This window comes from Cetorhinus maximus, unplaced genomic scaffold, assembly GCF_964194155.1.
Source record: "Cetorhinus maximus unplaced genomic scaffold, sCetMax3.hap1.1 HAP1_SCAFFOLD_1507, whole genome shotgun sequence".
NCBI classification, from domain to species: Eukaryota; Metazoa; Chordata; class Chondrichthyes; order Lamniformes; family Cetorhinidae; genus Cetorhinus; species Cetorhinus maximus.
Genome location: NW_027597448.1, coordinates 18,226 through 34,884, shown reverse-complemented (window position 1 = coordinate 34,884; position 16,659 = coordinate 18,226). Strand labels below are relative to the sequence as shown.

The 16,659-nt window shown below is 47.1% G+C and overlaps 1 protein-coding gene across 1 annotated transcript; it reads right to left on the bottom strand.

Moving 5' to 3' along the window:
- Positions 1-52: 52 nt before the first annotated feature.
- On the bottom strand, positions 53-8,413 carry LOC144676325 (C-type lectin domain family 17, member A-like). Its single transcript, XM_078536768.1, has 5 exons — positions 8,291-8,413; positions 3,523-3,642; positions 2,903-3,045; positions 1,925-2,031; positions 53-1,140 (listed from the first exon to the last, which is right to left on the bottom strand). Exons 2-5 carry the CDS (start codon positions 3,632-3,634, stop codon positions 966-968), a joined length of 537 nt encoding a protein of 178 aa, XP_078392894.1. The 5' UTR covers positions 3,635-3,642; positions 8,291-8,413; the 3' UTR covers positions 53-965.
- Between the last annotated feature and the right edge of the window lie 8,246 nt (positions 8,414-16,659).

Here is a 16,659-nt window from a genome sequence, read left to right as displayed (position 1 = left end):
ACCCTCAGTGTGTCTGATCCACTATACTAATCACTCACAGCAAACTCACATTATGATCAACTCGGGTTAGTTTATTTACATTTAAAATCCGGGGCAGGAATGTTCACAAAGTCACACTCACACTCGCACACACACAACTCACACACCACATATACACAACACATACACTCACACACAGACACACACAACATATACACACACGCACACACAAACACACACACTCACTCACACACGGACACATACAAACACACACACGGACACATAGAGACACGCAAACACACACACACAAACACACACATACACACAAACATATACATACAAAAATACATACACATACAAAGACACACAAAAAAATATGCACCCACATACACACAGACGCACACATACGCACACACACACACACACACACACACACACAGAAATGGAGGATAGACAAAGGAAACTTTTACAACTATAGATTGTAACAGTACAAGAATCACGGAGATGAACATGAGTTCACGTGATTTCCAGAGTCTGAGAAGAAAAAGTCCAAAGGCTATTTCTGATGTGACCGGGTTCAGTCCCGAGTCCAGTGAGAGCTTACTGCACGCAAATTGAATGCCTCGTTTCTGACATGACAACCATGAAAACATTGTAAGGAGTTGCTTCATTGGCTGCAAAAGTACATTGGGGATCTCCTGAATTAGTGAAAGGTGCTAGAAAAATGCAGGGCTTCTGTCCTGTAACATTTTGTCGGATTCCTGCCTGGATTTATAATGGGGTTTTCCTATGTCAACCGTCACGCTGTCATTCCCGCCTCCCACCACTGGTGGTGCTGCAGGAGGCTCCTCCTGGGAGAAAAGGGGAACAGATGAACTTTCACCTTACGGACGTGGCCTCGGGCAGTCGGGGATTGTGGGGAATGGAGGAGGGGCTGGGGATCTTTGGACAATCCTGACCCTCTCGTTCTGTGTCCCAGTCTCTCTTCAGGAACAATATTTCTCAATATCAGCTGCCTCGACGCAGCGCAGTGCCTTTTTCTCACAGATGAAAGGGAGGCGATCGGTACAACTGACATCATTCCAGCCGTTTATTCTGATGCTGGTGCAGTTTTCATTACCATTCACGTTATTCGGTTCACCCTGATCCCATCGAGTAAAACTGGGAAATGGGGAAATCAAAAATACTGTTAAAAGTCCGACACATTCCTGCACAGAATCAACAAGATTCCTACAGCCCGGTAGAAATCCCAAACTAATTCCACTGTCCCGCTCTCTCCCCATAGCCCTGTATCAATCCCAAACTTATCCCACTGCCCCGCTCTCTCCCCATAGCCCTGTATCAATCCCCAAACTAATCCCACTGTCCTGCTCTCTCCCCATAGCCCTGTATCAATCCCAAACTAATCCCACTGTCCCGCTCTCTCCCCATAGCCCTGTATCAATCCCAAACTAATCCCACTGCCCCGCTCTCTCCCCATAGCCCTGTATCAATCCCCAAACTAATCCCACTGTCCTGCTCTCTCCCCATAGCCCTGTATCAATCCCAAACTAATCCCACTGCCCCGCTCCCTCCCCATAGCCATGTATCAATTCCCAAACTAATCCCACTGTCCCGCTCCCTCCCCATAGCCCTGTATCAATCCCAAACTAATCCCACTGCCCCACTCACTCCCCATAGCCCTGTATCAATCCCAAACTAATCCCACTGTCCGGCTCTCTCCCCATAGCCCTGTATCAATCCCCAAAATAATCCCCCTGTCCCGCTCTCTCCCCTTGGCCTTGTATCAATCCCCAAAATAATCCCCCTGTCCCGCTCTCTCCCCATAGCCCTGTATCAATCCCAAACTAATCCCACTGTCCCGCTCTCTCCCCATAGCCCTGTATCAATCCCCAAAATAATCCCCCTGTCCCGCTCTCTCTCTCCATGCGACGCTAGGACTCACCTCACTGGGGTCCCATCCACCCATTTCCAGTTTCCTTCACTCTCTCGATCTGTTAGTCCGATCCAGTAAGTCCCAAGATTGTTCTCAACAGAGTTCTTTATGAAATTCTGCAGCAGATATAATGATATGGTGTGAACAGTTAGTTTTATGGCCTTAATTCACAGTGACACAGACACACACACACAAACACACACACAACTGATCCCCAAAATGCCCCAAACTCTTCCTCAGGAAATTCTCCCTCATTCCCTCTGATTAAATATCGGGAAGACTGAAGTTGTTGTTTTCCGTCTCTGTTCCAAACTCCATTCCCGAGTTACCGACTCCATCCTGGGAACTCTGAGTCCGAACCAGACTGTTCACAACCCTGGGGTCATGTTTAACCTGGAGATGGGATTCCCACCTCATATCTACATCGTCACCAAGACGGCCTCTTCCAAACTCCGTAACATCACCCAGAACCACACCGGGCTCAGCTCATCGACTGCTGAAACCCTCGTTCATGTAGTGTAGAGGGAACATTACTCTGTATCTAACCCCGTGCTGTACCTGTCCTGGGAGTGTTTGATGGGGACAGAATGGAGGGAGCTTTACTCTGTATCTAACCCCGTGCTGTACCTGTCCTGTGAGTGTTTGATGGGGACGGTGTAGAGGGAGCTTTACTCTGTATCTAACCCTGTGCTGTACCTGTCCTGGGAGTGTTTGATGGGGACGGTGTAGAGGGAGCTTTACTCTGTATCTTACCCCGTGCTGTGCCTGTCCTGGGAGTGTTTGATGGGGACGGTGTAGAGGGAGCTTTACTCTGTATCTAACCCTGTGCTGTACCTGTCCTGCGAGTGTTTGATGGGGACGGTGTAGAGGGAGCTTTACTCTGTATCTAACCCCGTGCTGTGCCTGTCCTGGGATTGTTTGATGGGGACAGTGTAGAGGGATATTCTCTCTCTATCTCATTCTGACTGAAGCGTCTGTCATTCTCACCTGTTCCTGTTCTGTATTTATGATGATGAGGTGTGAATGTTCAGATTCACATTGTAGTTTTGCCGAGTCCCAATCCTTGCTCTTCGTTGACAATCTATAGCAATGATGATTATGAACTTTCCAGCCGCTCGGACAGGGAGACTCTGCAAAATTATGAAGACTTAGTTCAGAGAAATACATCGGGACATTAGGAACAGGACGAGGCCATTCAGCCCCTCTCGAGCTTGATCCACAGGAGCAGGAGGAGGCCATTCAGCCCCTATCGAAACTGTTACACAGGAACAGGAAGAGGCCATTCGGCCCCTCTCGAGCCTGTTACAAAGGAACAGGAGGATCCCATTCGGCCCCTCTCGAGCCTGTTACACAGGAACAGGAGGATCCCATTCGGCCCCTCTCGAGCCTATTACACAGGAACAGGAGGAGGCCATTCAGCCCCTCTCGAGCCTGTTACACAAGAACAGGAGGAGACCATTCAGCCCCTCTCGAGCCTGTTACACAGGAACAGGAGGAGGCCATTCAGCCCCTCTCGAGCCTGTTACACAGGAACAGGAGGAGGTAATTCAGCCCCTCTCGAGCCAGTTACACGGGAACAGGAGGAGGCCCATTCAGCGCCAACTCACCCGAGCAGTTTCGGAGAACGGTGCAGACGGATCTGAGGTTCCGGAGCGTCTTTTCAAGGGTCTCGGACATGTTCTGGATCTTTCCGTTCAGCCCCGTCATGTTCTTGTCCATCTGTAGGACTGAGAGAATCACAGGGTCACAGAACTCACAGGATCAAAGAACCACAGGGTCTGAACCGGACAGAAGGAGGCCATTTGGCCCATTGTGTCCGCACCGGCTCTCCAAATGAGCGTTAGGACCCAGTGCCATCACCTTGCCTTTTCCCCCCTGTACCCCTGCACATTGTATCTGTTCAAATAACCATCCAATGCCCCCTTGTATGCCTCGATTGAACCTGACTCTACATATTCGTCCAGCCAAAATCAATCACTTCACACTTCTCTATGTGAAACTTTGTCAATCCCCGACCTGCCCACTCCTCCACCAGTCGATATCACAACAGAGCTGGAGTGAGTCATCTGGATGTGGGATATGTCAGAATGTTACAGTGAGGGGTGTGGGATATATCAGACTGATACAGTGAGGGGTGTGGGATATATCAGAGTGTTACAGTGAGGAGTGTGGGATATATCAGACTGATACAGTGAGGGGTGTGGGATATATCAGAGTCTTACAGTGAGGGGTGTGGGATATATCAGAGTGTTAGAGTGAGGGGTGTGGGGTATATCAGTGTGTTACAGTGAGGAGTGTGTGATATATTAAAGTGTTAAAGTGAAGGTTGTGGAATATATCAGAGTATTTCAATGCGGGAAATGGGACATATCAGGGTGTTACAGTGAGGGCTGTGGGATATATCAGAGTGTTACAGTGAGGGGTGTGGGATATATCAGAGTGTTACAGTGAGGGGTGTGGGATATATCAGAATGTTACAGTGAGGGGTGTGTGATATATCAGAGTGCTACAATTAATTGTGTGGGATAGATCAGAATGTTACTATGAAGTGTGTGGGATATATCTGAGTATTATAATACGGGGTGTGGGATATATCAGAGTGTTACATTGTGGCATGAGACATATATCAGAGTATTAGACATTGGTGTGGGATATAGCAGAGACTGACAGTGAGGGGAATGGGAAATTTCAGGGTGTTGCCGTGAGGGATGTGGGATATATCAGAGGGTTACAGTGGGGCATGTGGGATATTTCAGTGTGTTACAGTGAGAGGTGTGGGATTTCTCAGGGCGTTAGAGTGAGGGGTGTGGGATATATCACAGTGTAACAGTGGGGCGTGTGGGATATATCACAGTGTTACAGTGGGGCGTGTGGGATATATCAGAGTTTTACAGTGAGGGGTGTGGGATATATCACAGTGTTACAGTGAGGGGTGTGGGGTATATCAGTATGTTACAGTGAGGGGTGTGGGATATATCAGAGTGTTACAGTGAGGAGTGTGTGATATATCAGAATGTTAAAGTGAGGGGTGTGGGATATAGCAGAGTGTTACAGTGAGGGATGTGGGATATATCAGAGCGTTACAGTGAGGGGTGTAGGATATATCAGGGTGTTACAGTGAGGGTTGTGGGATTTATCAGAGTGTTACAGTGAGGGGTGTGGGATATATCAGAGCATTACAGTGAGGGTTGTAGGATATATCAGAGTGTTACAGTGAGGGGTATGGGGTATATCAGAGTGTTATAGTGAAGGGTGTGGGCTATATCAGAGTGTTACAGTGATGGATGTGGGATATATCAGGGTGTTACAGTGACGGTTGTGGGATATATCAGACTGTAACTTTGAGCGGTGTAGGATATATCAGTGTTACAGTGAGGGGTGTTGGAGATATCAGAGTGTAACAGTGACGGGTATGGGATATATCAGAGGATTACAGTGAGGGGTGTGGGATATATCACAGTTAAAGTGAGTGATCTGTGATATACCACAAAGCTACAGTGGGTGTGTGGGATATATCAGAGTGTTACAGTGAGGGGTGTGGGATATATCATAGTGTTACAGTGAGGGGTGTGGGATATATCATAGTGTTACAGTGAGGGGTCTGGGATATATCAGTGTTAGAGTGAGGGGTGTGGGATATATCAGAGTGTTACAGTGAGGGGTGTGGGATATATCAGGGTGTTACAGTGAGGGATGTGGGATATTTCAAAGTGTTACAGTGAGGGGTGTGGGATATATCAGTGTGTGACAGTGAGGCATCTGGGATATATCTGTGTTACAGTGAGAGTTGTGGGATATATCAGAGTGTTACAGTGGGGCGTGTGGGATATATCAGAGTGTTACAGTGAGGGGTGTGGGATATATCAGAGTGTTACAGTGGGGCGCGAGGGACATATCAGAGTGTTACAGTGGGGCGTGTGGTGTATATCAGAGAGTTACACTGAGGGGTGCAGGATATATCAGAGTGTTACAGTGAGGGGTGTGGGATATATCAGAGTGTGACAGTGATGGGTGTGGGATATATCAGATTGTTACAGTGAGGGGTGTGGGATATATCCGAGTGTTACAGTGAGGGGTGTGGGATATATCCGAGTGTTACAGTGAGGGGTGTGGGATATATCGGAGTGTTACATTGAGGGGTGTGGGATATATCAGTGGGTTACAGTGAGGCATCTGGGATATATCTGTGTTACAGTGAGGGGTGTGGGATATATCAGAATGTTACAGTGAGGGGTGCGGGATATATCGGAGTGTTACATTGAGGGGTGTGAGATATTTCAAAGTGTTACAGTAAGGAGTGTTGCATATATCAGAGTGTTGCAGTGAGGGATGTTGGATATATCAGAGTGTAACTGTGAGGCGTGTAGGATATATCAGAGTGTTAGAGTGAGGGGTGTGGGATATATCAGAGGAATACAGTGAGGGGTGTGTGATATATCAGAGTGTTACAGTGAGGTGTGCGGGATATATCAGAGTGTTACATTGAGGGGAGTGGGATATTTCAAAGTGTTACAGTGAGGGGTGTTGGATATATCAGAGTGTCACTGTGATGGGTGTAGGATATATCAGAGTGTTAGAGTGAGGGATGTGGGATATATCAGAGGATTACAGTGAGGGGTGTGGGATATATCACAGTTAAAGTGAGTGATCTGTGATATACCACAAAGCTACAGTGGGTGTGTGGGATATATCAGAGTGTTACAGTGAGGGGTGTGGGGTATATCAGAGTGTTACAGTGAGGGGTGTGGGATATATCAGAGTGTTACAGTGAGGGGTGTGGGATATATCAGATTGTTACAGTGAGGGGTGTGGGATATATCCGAGTGTTACAGTGAGGGGTGTGGGATATATCCGAGTGTTACAGTGAGGGGTGTGGGATATATCGGAGTGTTACATTGAGGGGTGTGGGATATATCAGTGGGTTACAGTGAGGCATCTGGGATATATCTGTGTTACAGTGAGGGGTGTGGGATATATCAGAATGTTACAGTGAGGGGTGCGGGATATATCGGAGTGTTACATTGAGGGGTGTGGGATATTTCAAAGTGTTACAGTAAGGAGTGTTGCATATATCAGAGTGTTGCAGTGAGGGATGTTGGATATATCAGAGTGTAACTGTGAGGCGTGTAGGATATATCAGAGTGTTAGAGTGAGGGGTGTGGGATATATCAGAGGAATACAGTGAGGGGTGTGTGGTATATCAGAGTGTTACAGTGAGGTGTGCGGGATATATCAGAGTGTTACATTGAGGGGAGTGGGATATTTCAAAGTGTTACAGTGAGGGGTGTTGGATATATCAGAGTGTCACTGTGATGGGTGTAGGATATATCAGAGTGTTAGAGTGAGGGATGTGGGATATATCAGAGGATTACAGTGAGGGGTGTGGGATATATCACAGTTAAAGTGAGTGATCTGTGATATACCACAAAGCTACAGTGGGTGTGTGGGATATATCAGAGTGTTACAGTGAGGGGTGTGGGGTATATCAGAGTGTTACAGTGAGGGGTGTGGGATATATAAGAGTGTTACAGTGAGGGGTGTGGGATATATCAGATTGTTACAGTGAGGGGTGTGGGATATATCAGGGTGTTACCGTGAGGTGTGTGGGATATATCAGAGCGTTACAGTGAGGGGTGTGGGATATATCAGAGTGTTACAGTGAGGGTTGTGGGATATATCCGAGTGTTACAGTGAGGGGTGTGGGATATATCAGGGTGTTATAGTGAGGGTTGTGGGATATATCAGAGTGTTACAGTGAGGGGTGTGGGATATATCAGTGTTATAGTGAGGGGTGTGGGATATATCAGATTGTTACAGTGAGGGGTGTGGGATATATCAGGGTGTTACAGTGAGGGGTGTGGAATATATCAGGGTGTTACAGTGAGGGGTGTGGGATATATCAGGGTGTTAGCGAGGGGTGTGGGATATATCCGAGTGTTACAGTGAGGGTTGTGTGATATATCATTGGCTGCGTCGTGTCTGAAAGGGATCTTAAACTTTTCCTTTTGCTGTATTCGAAAAGTGGCCCTTCTTCAACCAACAATTTCGATTAAGTTATTGAAAGCTGTAAAAAAGTTTTTTCCTATCTTCCTGTTATGTGCTTATGTTTGTGTATGAAGTTGTGATGACCCCCACACCCCCCACTGGGTTTGAATGTATGAATAAAATTTGCTACTGATTTAAACCTCGAGAGATGTTGCTGCTTCTCCCTTTAAAGTCTGAGTTTAGAAACTGAGGGATTGGGTAAACACACCACAGCCTATTTCCAACATGAAAACAGCCCTGCTTATGGACAGAGGGTGAGAAAATAAAGGAGTTCAGTATTGCCTCCGTTCACTCTCTGCAACAGTTTGAGTGTGAGGTTCAGTTTCCTACCTTGGACTCTCAGCCCTATCGCAATAGCCAAACTGATGATTAAGACAATGAAGCAGGCGATGCCAAGATGTGTTGAAGTTATTGATCTTCTTCCTCCAGCTGTTTCCTGCCCAGTTTTACCTGGAATAGAGAAGTAAAGATTGACCCACGTTGAGCAGCCTGTGTAACTGCACGGAACAGACAATGGTGACGTATCTACCCCCCTTATCGAGAGAAACAACAACCACGTTACTCATTTATATCCCGCGTTTCACATCCCAGCGCACGGTACAGGAGGTTTATCAAAGAGAATCGAACACCGAGTCACACAGGGAGATATTAGGGACAGGAAACCAAAAGCTCAGACACAGAGATTGGTACAAGGAGCGTCTTAAGGAGGGTAGAGAGAGAGAGACAGACAGAGAGAGAGAGAGCCAGATAAAAAGGGTGACAGATGGAGAGAAATGGAGAGAGACAGAGAGTGAGAGACAGATATATAGGAGGATAGGTTTAGCGAGAGTTCTCTGCAGTTCAGGGCCCAGGCAGCTGAAGGCTTTCGGGGATAAACATAGATACAGAGTAAAGGTTCTACCACACCATACCCATCAAACACTCCCAGCATAGGTAAAGCACCTGGTTAAATACAGAGTAAAGCTCCCTCTACACTGTCCCCATCAAACACTCCCAGTACAGGTACAGCACGGGGTTAGATATAGAGTAAAGCTCCCTCTACACTGTCCCCATCAAACACTCCCAGGACAGGTACAGCGTGGGGTTAGATACAGAGTAAAGCTCCCTCTACACCGTCTTCATCAAACACTCCCAGGAGAGGTACAGCACAGGGTTAGGTACAGAGTAAAGCTCCCTCTACACCGTCTTCATCAAACACTCCCAGGGCAGGTACAGCACGGGGTTGGATACAGAGTAAAGCTCTCTCTACACTGTCCCCATCAAACACTCCCAGTACAGATACAGCACGGGGTTAGATGCAGAGTAAAGCTCCCTCTACACCGTCTTCATCAAACACTCCCAGGACAGATACAGCACGGGTTTAGATACAGAGTAAAGCTCCCTCTACACCGTCCCCATCAAACACTTCCAGGACAGGTACAGCACGGTGTTAGATACAGAGTAAAGCTCCCTCCACACCGTCCGCATCAAACACTCCCAGGACAGGTACAGCACGGGGTTAGACACAGAGTAAATCTCACCTCTCTCCCTCTCTCTCAATCTCCCTCACCATCTCTCTCTCTCTCTCCCTCTATCTGCCTCTGTCTCTCTCCATCTCTCTCTCACCATCTCTGTCTCTCTCACTCTCAATCTCTCTCATCGTCTTTCTGTCTCTCACTCTCGCAATCTCTCTCCGTCTCTCTCTCTCGATCTCTCACCACCTCTCTCTCTGTCTCTCGCACTCTCAATATCTCTCTGCATTTCTCTGCCTCTCTCTTTCTCAATCTCTCTCACCATCTCTCTCTCTTAATCTCTCTCACCATGTCTCTCCCTGCCTCTCGCACTCTCAATATCTCTCTCCATTTCTCAGCCTCTCTCTTTCTCAATCTCTCTCACACTCCCTCTCGCTCCCCGTCTATTGAACAGTTTAACCTACGTTCACTGGGGGCTGTCGTGTTCTTTTTGATGTATCTCATATTCATGTCGTCGCTGTCCTGCTCCATGATTTGTGTCTGAGGGGTCTCTATCCTCCGTTCCTGATGTGTCTGCTTCTCTCTCTCTCTCAGATGTGTCTCAGTCTTTCCTCAGACTCGATGTCAGGGCGAAAACTTCCTTAGAACTGTTTCTATTTTCTTCCTTTTTGTAATACCACTTCCCCTTAGACCTGTGTGACAAAGTGGTTCAGTTAACCATGTACAGCAGCTGATGAAGTCTTGACATTTTTGCCAAGCACAGGGAGAGCCAACATGGTTTCAGGGAACATCGGCAGAATTCAAAATCATTTCACAAGCCTCTCGACTGCTTGTTGTAACTGGAAAAGGTCTATACACTCAGGCACCCACGCATGCTGATGCATAAACACAAGCACATACACACACACATACACATACAAACACTCACACACACGCTGACACATAAACACACACACACGCACATTCACACACACATGCTCACACACACACAATCACACAATCTCACACAAACAGACACACATGCACACACACACGCATGTATGCGCGCACACACACACACGAACACACACACTCACCAACAAACACACACGCACACACACACTCTCTCACACCACATGTACACACACACACATATGTGCACACACACACATACACACTCTCACACACACACACAGAAACACACACACACTGAATGATCCTCAGAACCCTCCTGGAAACACTAACCAAAAACCTGGAAGCAAATATCACTTGTCATTTTATTCCAAAGTGGATGGTTTTTCTTCCTATTGGTCCTCCCGGTGAGCATTGAGGTCAGGCCTTGCCTTCACCGACCAGGCAGTGAGCGTAGGTACATCCATACGAACATGTGAACATAGGAACCAGGAGCAGCAGGAGGCCACTCAGCCCGTTGTGCCTGCCCCACCATTCAGTAAGACCATGTCCGATCTGAATGTAACCTTATTATGTCACAGCCAGGGGTAAAGGCCGAGGGCTTCAAATTCAAATCCCAGACGGAAACTTGAAACAACTGTTATAACCCATTTTTGCAATTTGTAAGTTTCCAGAAGCAGACTTTAAATTCAGTAGTAATAAGACCACTGGGTCTCAAGAGGTTTTTTTTTTATAAAACTAAATTAAACATTCATTAATACAAGGCAGACTGTAAACACATACATACATCTACAAAATTGCTACTATGATAACTACAAAAATCGTCTACTTAATCTGACTCTCAGACTCCCAGTAAAGCAACAGTAAATCTCAGATTTAAACAGACCCCTGGCAAAGCAGACCCTAGACAGCCACATTTAAAATGAGTTTCTTGCAGCTCTGGGTCCTTGCAGACAGCAGCTTTGTACTTCTCACACTTGTTGGATCTGAAAGTGCCTCTGCCTTACACACACTCTCCTTTTTCCTTTATACATATCTTTCTTTTCGAATTTTCCCTTGTGTCATTAGGCTTTTAGTTTTACCTCTCCTAACGATGACATTCTTTCATCCCACCAATTATATCAGGAAGCTGAAAAAAATAAATACATGGCTTGGCATCTTCTAGCTAGGTGTAAGATTTCACCCGCTCTTTTGAATGGTTTATTTAAAAATGCAAATTGCCCCCTTGACACCCATGTTTCCAAACTTCCTCATGTTTACCTAATTACCATTTCAAACCTACTTCTTTCTCTACATCAAATCCTCTAGACCAGTTATCTTTAATCCAATTAAGACACACACAAATGCACACACAGACACAGGCACCACTAAACTCTATTTTAAACAATAATTTCCAACAGCATTATAGAAATTAATATCTCTTCATAACACCTCAACCCCACATTCCCGCCTACCCCCGACACCCTTATTAATCCAGAATCCATCTCGCTCAGTCTTAAAAATATTCAAAGTCTCTACTTCCAGCGCCTTTTGAGGAAGGGAATTCCAAAGGCTCACGACCTTCTGAGAGAAAAAATTTCCCCTCATCTCTGTCTTAAATGAGCGACCCCTTATTTTTAAACAGTGACCCCTCATTCTCGATTCTCCCACAAGGGGAAACATCCTCTCCACATCCACCCTCTCAAGACCCCTCAGGATCTTGTATGTTTCAATCAAGTCCCCTCTCACCCTTCTAATCTCCAATGGATACGAGCCTAACCTGTCCAAACTTTCCTCATAAGACAGCCCGCCCATTCCAGGGATTAGTCTAGTAAACCTTCTCTGAATTGCTCCCAATGCATTTACATCCTTCCTTAAATAAGGAGACCAATACTGTGCACAATACTCCAGATGTGGTCTGACCAGCGCCCTGTACAACTGAAGGTCATAGAGTTAAGTTCTCTTCATTTGCTGAGATAAGACAGAGCTATGCTTTATTCTTTGATTATTGTCAGCTTAAACTTCGTACATTATTTGTTTGAATCTTCTGCATTTATTTTAAGGTGGATTTGAGCCTCTTGCATTTATTTACAGGTGGATTTGTTATTCTGCATGTAGTTCTACATTGGTTTGCTATCCTGTGTTTACTTTTAGGCGAATTTGCATCTCTTTTTAAGAACAACAAAGAACAAAGAAAAGTACAGCACAGGAACAGGCCCTTCGGCCCTCCAAGCCTGCGCCGATCATATTGCCCGTCAAATGGATTTCAATCTCCTGCATTTATTCTTAGGTGGATTTGAATGTCCTGCATTTATTTTGAGGTGGATTTGCGATCCTGAATTTCTTTTTAGGTGGATTTGAATCTCCTGCATTGATTCTTTAGTGGATTTGTTATCCTGCATTGCTTTTCTGGTGGCACAATCCTCAGAGAAAAAAAATTCTCCTCATCTCTGTCCTAAAAGGGCAACCTCTAATTTTAAAACAGTGGCCCCTATTTCTGGACTCATCCACAAGAGCCAACATCCTTTCCATGTACACCTTATCAAGTCCATTCAGGATCTTATAAAATTCAATCAAGACATGCCTCGCTTTTCAAACCCCCAGTAAAATCAAGCCCAGTCTGTCCAACCTTCCCTCATAAGACAACCCACTTATCCAGGTATCAATCTAGTAAACCTCCTCTGAACTGTCTCAAATGCATTTACATCCTTCCTTAAATAAGGAGGCCAAAACTGCACACAGTATTTGAGATGCCATCTCACCAATGCCCTGTATAACTGAAGCATAGCATTCTTACGTTAATGGGCCTCCTCCTGTTCCTGTGTAACAGGCTTGTGATGGGCTGAATGGCCTCCTATTGTTCCTGCATAACAGGTTCGAGAGGCTGAATGGCCTCCTCCTGTTCTTGTAGAACAGAGTTGACAGAGGCTGAATGGCGTCCTCCTGTTCCTGTGTAACAGTCTTGAGAGGGGCTGAATGGCCTCCTCCTGTTCCTTTGTAACAGTCTCGAGAGGGGCTGAATGGCCTTCTCCTGTTCCTGTGTAACAGGCTTGAGAGGGGCTGAATGTCCTCCTCCTGTTCCTGTGTAACAGGCTCCGAGAGGGGCTGAATGGCCCTCCTCCTATTCCTGTGTAACAGGCTCCGAGAGGGGCTGAATGTCCTCCTCCTGTTCCTGTGTAACAGGCTCCGAGAGAGGCTGAATGGCCCTCCTCCTATTCCTGTGTAACAGGCTCCGAGAGGGGCTGAATGTCCTCCTCCTGTTCCTGTGTAACAGGCTCTGAGAGGGGCTGAATGTCCTCCTCCTGTTCCTGTGTAACAGGCTCTGAGAGGGGCTGAATGTCCTCCTCCTGTTCCTGTGTAACAGGCTCCGAGAGGGGCTGAATGGCCCTCCTCCTATTCCTGTGTAACAGGCTCCGAGAGGGGCTGAATGTCCTCCTCCTGTTCCTGTGTAACAGGCTCTGAGAGGGGCTGCACAACAGGTCTCTCCCTCGAGCGAGCAGCCATTGTGGTCGGTGATATTTTTCACACGAGATTCTGTGAGAGATTGCGCTGCATCAACATGAATCATGGCCACATTGCACTGAACACAGTTCAGCAGCAAAACTGCACAGAACGATGAGCTCATGAACGTTCACCAGGAATACCAGTCAACACAAAACCTCAATAACCTGAGAGTCTTTCAGGATAAAGAGAGCAAAAGTTCAACAGAGAGCGTGGAGTTGGCTTAAGCTTCACTTAGATGGTAAACTACCACCCTCTATCTCTCTCTCACTCTCTCTCAGGGTGATATCTGTACACTGACTGGTGTCTCTCAGTCCCCTCTCTCTCAGGGAGATATCTGTACACTGACTGGTGTCTCTCAGTCCCCTCTCTCTCAGGGAGATATCTGTACACTGACTGGTGTCTCTCAGTCCCCTCACTCTCAGGGAGATATCTGTACGCTGACTGGTGTCTCTCAGTCCCTCCCTCTCTCAAGGAGATATCTGTTCACTGACTGTTGTCTCACAGTATCCTCTCTCTCAGGGAGATATCTGTACACTGACTGGTGTCTCTCAGTCCCTCTCTCAGGAAGTTATCTGTACACAGACTGGTGTTTCTCAGTCCCTCTCTCTCAGGGAGATATCCCCACACTGACTGGTGTTTCTCAATCCCCTCTCTCAGGGAGATATCTGTACACTGACTGGTGTGTCTCAGTCCCATCCCTGTCAGGGAGATGTCTGTACACTGACTGGTGTCTCTCAGTCCCCTCTCTCTCAGGGAGATATCTGTACACTGACTGGTGTCTCTCAGTCCCCTCTCTCTCAGGGAGATATCTGTACGCTGACTGGTGTCTCTCAGTCCCTCCCTCTCTCAAGGAGATATCTGTTCACTGACTGTTGTCTCACAGTATCCTCTCTCTCAAGGAGATATCTGTACACTGACTGGTGTCTCTCAGTCCCTCTCTCAGGAAGTTATCTGTACACAGACTGGTGTTTCTCAGTCCCTCTCTCTCAGGGAGATATCCCCACACTGACTGGTGTTTCTCAATCCCCTCTCTCAGGGAGATATCTGTACACTGACTGGTGTGTCTCAGTCCCATCCCTGTCAGGGAGATGTCTGTACACTGACTGATGTCTTTCAGTCCCCTCTCTCTCAGTGAGATCTGAACACTGATTGGTGTCTCTCAGTCTCTCTCTCTCAGGGAGATATCTGTACACCGACTGGTGTCTCTCAGTCCCATTCTCTCTCAGGGAGATATCTGTACACTGACTGGTGTCTCTCAGTCCCCACTCTCTCAGGGAGATATCTGTACACAGACTAGTGTCCCTGAGTGCCTCTCAGTAGTAATGCAATCAGTAACACAGGGCGCTGGGGGGAGAGGGGTTACTGAGTGACGATGTTTATGTGAGCTTCATTAACATCAGTAGAGATACAGTCAGTAACACAGGGCACTGGGGGCAGACAGGTTTCTGAGTGACTGTAAGGGAGCTGGCTTAACATCAGTAGAAATACAGTCAGTAACAGAGGGCGCTGGGGGAAGAGGGGTTACTGAGTGACAGTGTTTATGTGAGCTTCATTAACATCATTAGAGATACAGTCAGTAACACAGGGTGCTGGGGGAGCGGGGTTTCTGAGTGACAGTGTGGGGGAGCGGAATTAACATCAGTAGAGATACAGTCAGTAACACAGGGTGCTGGGGGGAGAGGGGTTACTGAATGACTTTGAGAGAGCTGAATTAACATCAGTGGAGATACAGTAGGTAACACAGGGCGCTGGGGGGAGAGGGGTTACTGAGTGACAGTGTGAGGGAGCTAGATTGACATCAGAAGAGATAAATTCAGTGAAACAGGGCGCTGGGGGTAGAGGGGTTACTGAGTGACTGTGTGAGGGAGCAGGATTAACATCAGTAGAGATACAGTCAGTAACACAGGGCGCTGGGGGTAGAGGGGTTACTGAGTGACTGTGTGAGGGAGCTGGATTAACATCAGTAGAGATAGAGTGATTCACCCAGGGCGCTGGGGGAGAGCAGTTACTGAGTGACAGTGTGAGGGACCTGGATTAACATCAGTAGTGATACAGCCAGCAAGACTGTGCGCTGCGGGGAGAAGGGTTACTGAGTGACAGTTGAGGGAGCTGGATTAACATCAGTAGACATACAGTCAGTAACACAGGGCGCTGGGTGGAGAGAAGTTGCGGTGTGACTGTGTGGGAGCTGGATTAACATCAGTAGTGATACAGCCAGCAAGACTGTGAGCTGCAGGGAGAGGGGTTACTGAGTGACAGTTGAGGGAGCTGGATTAACATCAGTGGAGCTACAGTCAGTAACACAGGGTATTGGGGGGGAGACGGGTTACTGAGTGACAACGTGAGGGAGCTGGATTAAAATCAGTAGAGATACAGTCAGTAACACAGGGCACTGGGGTAGTGGTGTTGCTGAGTGACAGTGTGAGGGAGCTGGATTGACATCATTGGAGGTACAGTCAGTAACACGGGTTGCTGGGGGGAGATGGGTTACTGAGTGATAGTGTGTGTGAGCTGGATTAACATCAGCAGAGATATAGTCAGTAACTCCGGGCACTGGGGGAGAGAGGGGTTACTGACTGAACGTTTGAGGGAGCTGGATTAACATCAGTGGAGATACAGTCAGTAACAGACCGCTGCGGGAGAGGGGTTACTGAGTGACAGTGTGAGGGAGCTGGATTAACATCAGTAGATATACAGTCAGTAACACAGGGCGCTGGGGGAGAGGAGTTGCGGTGTGACAGTGTATGGGAGCTGGATTAACATCAGTAGTGATACAGCCAGCAAGACTGTGCGCTGCGGGGAGAGGGGTTACTGAGTGACAGTTGAGGGAGCTAGATTGACATCAGAAGAGATAAAGTCAGTGAAACAGGGCGC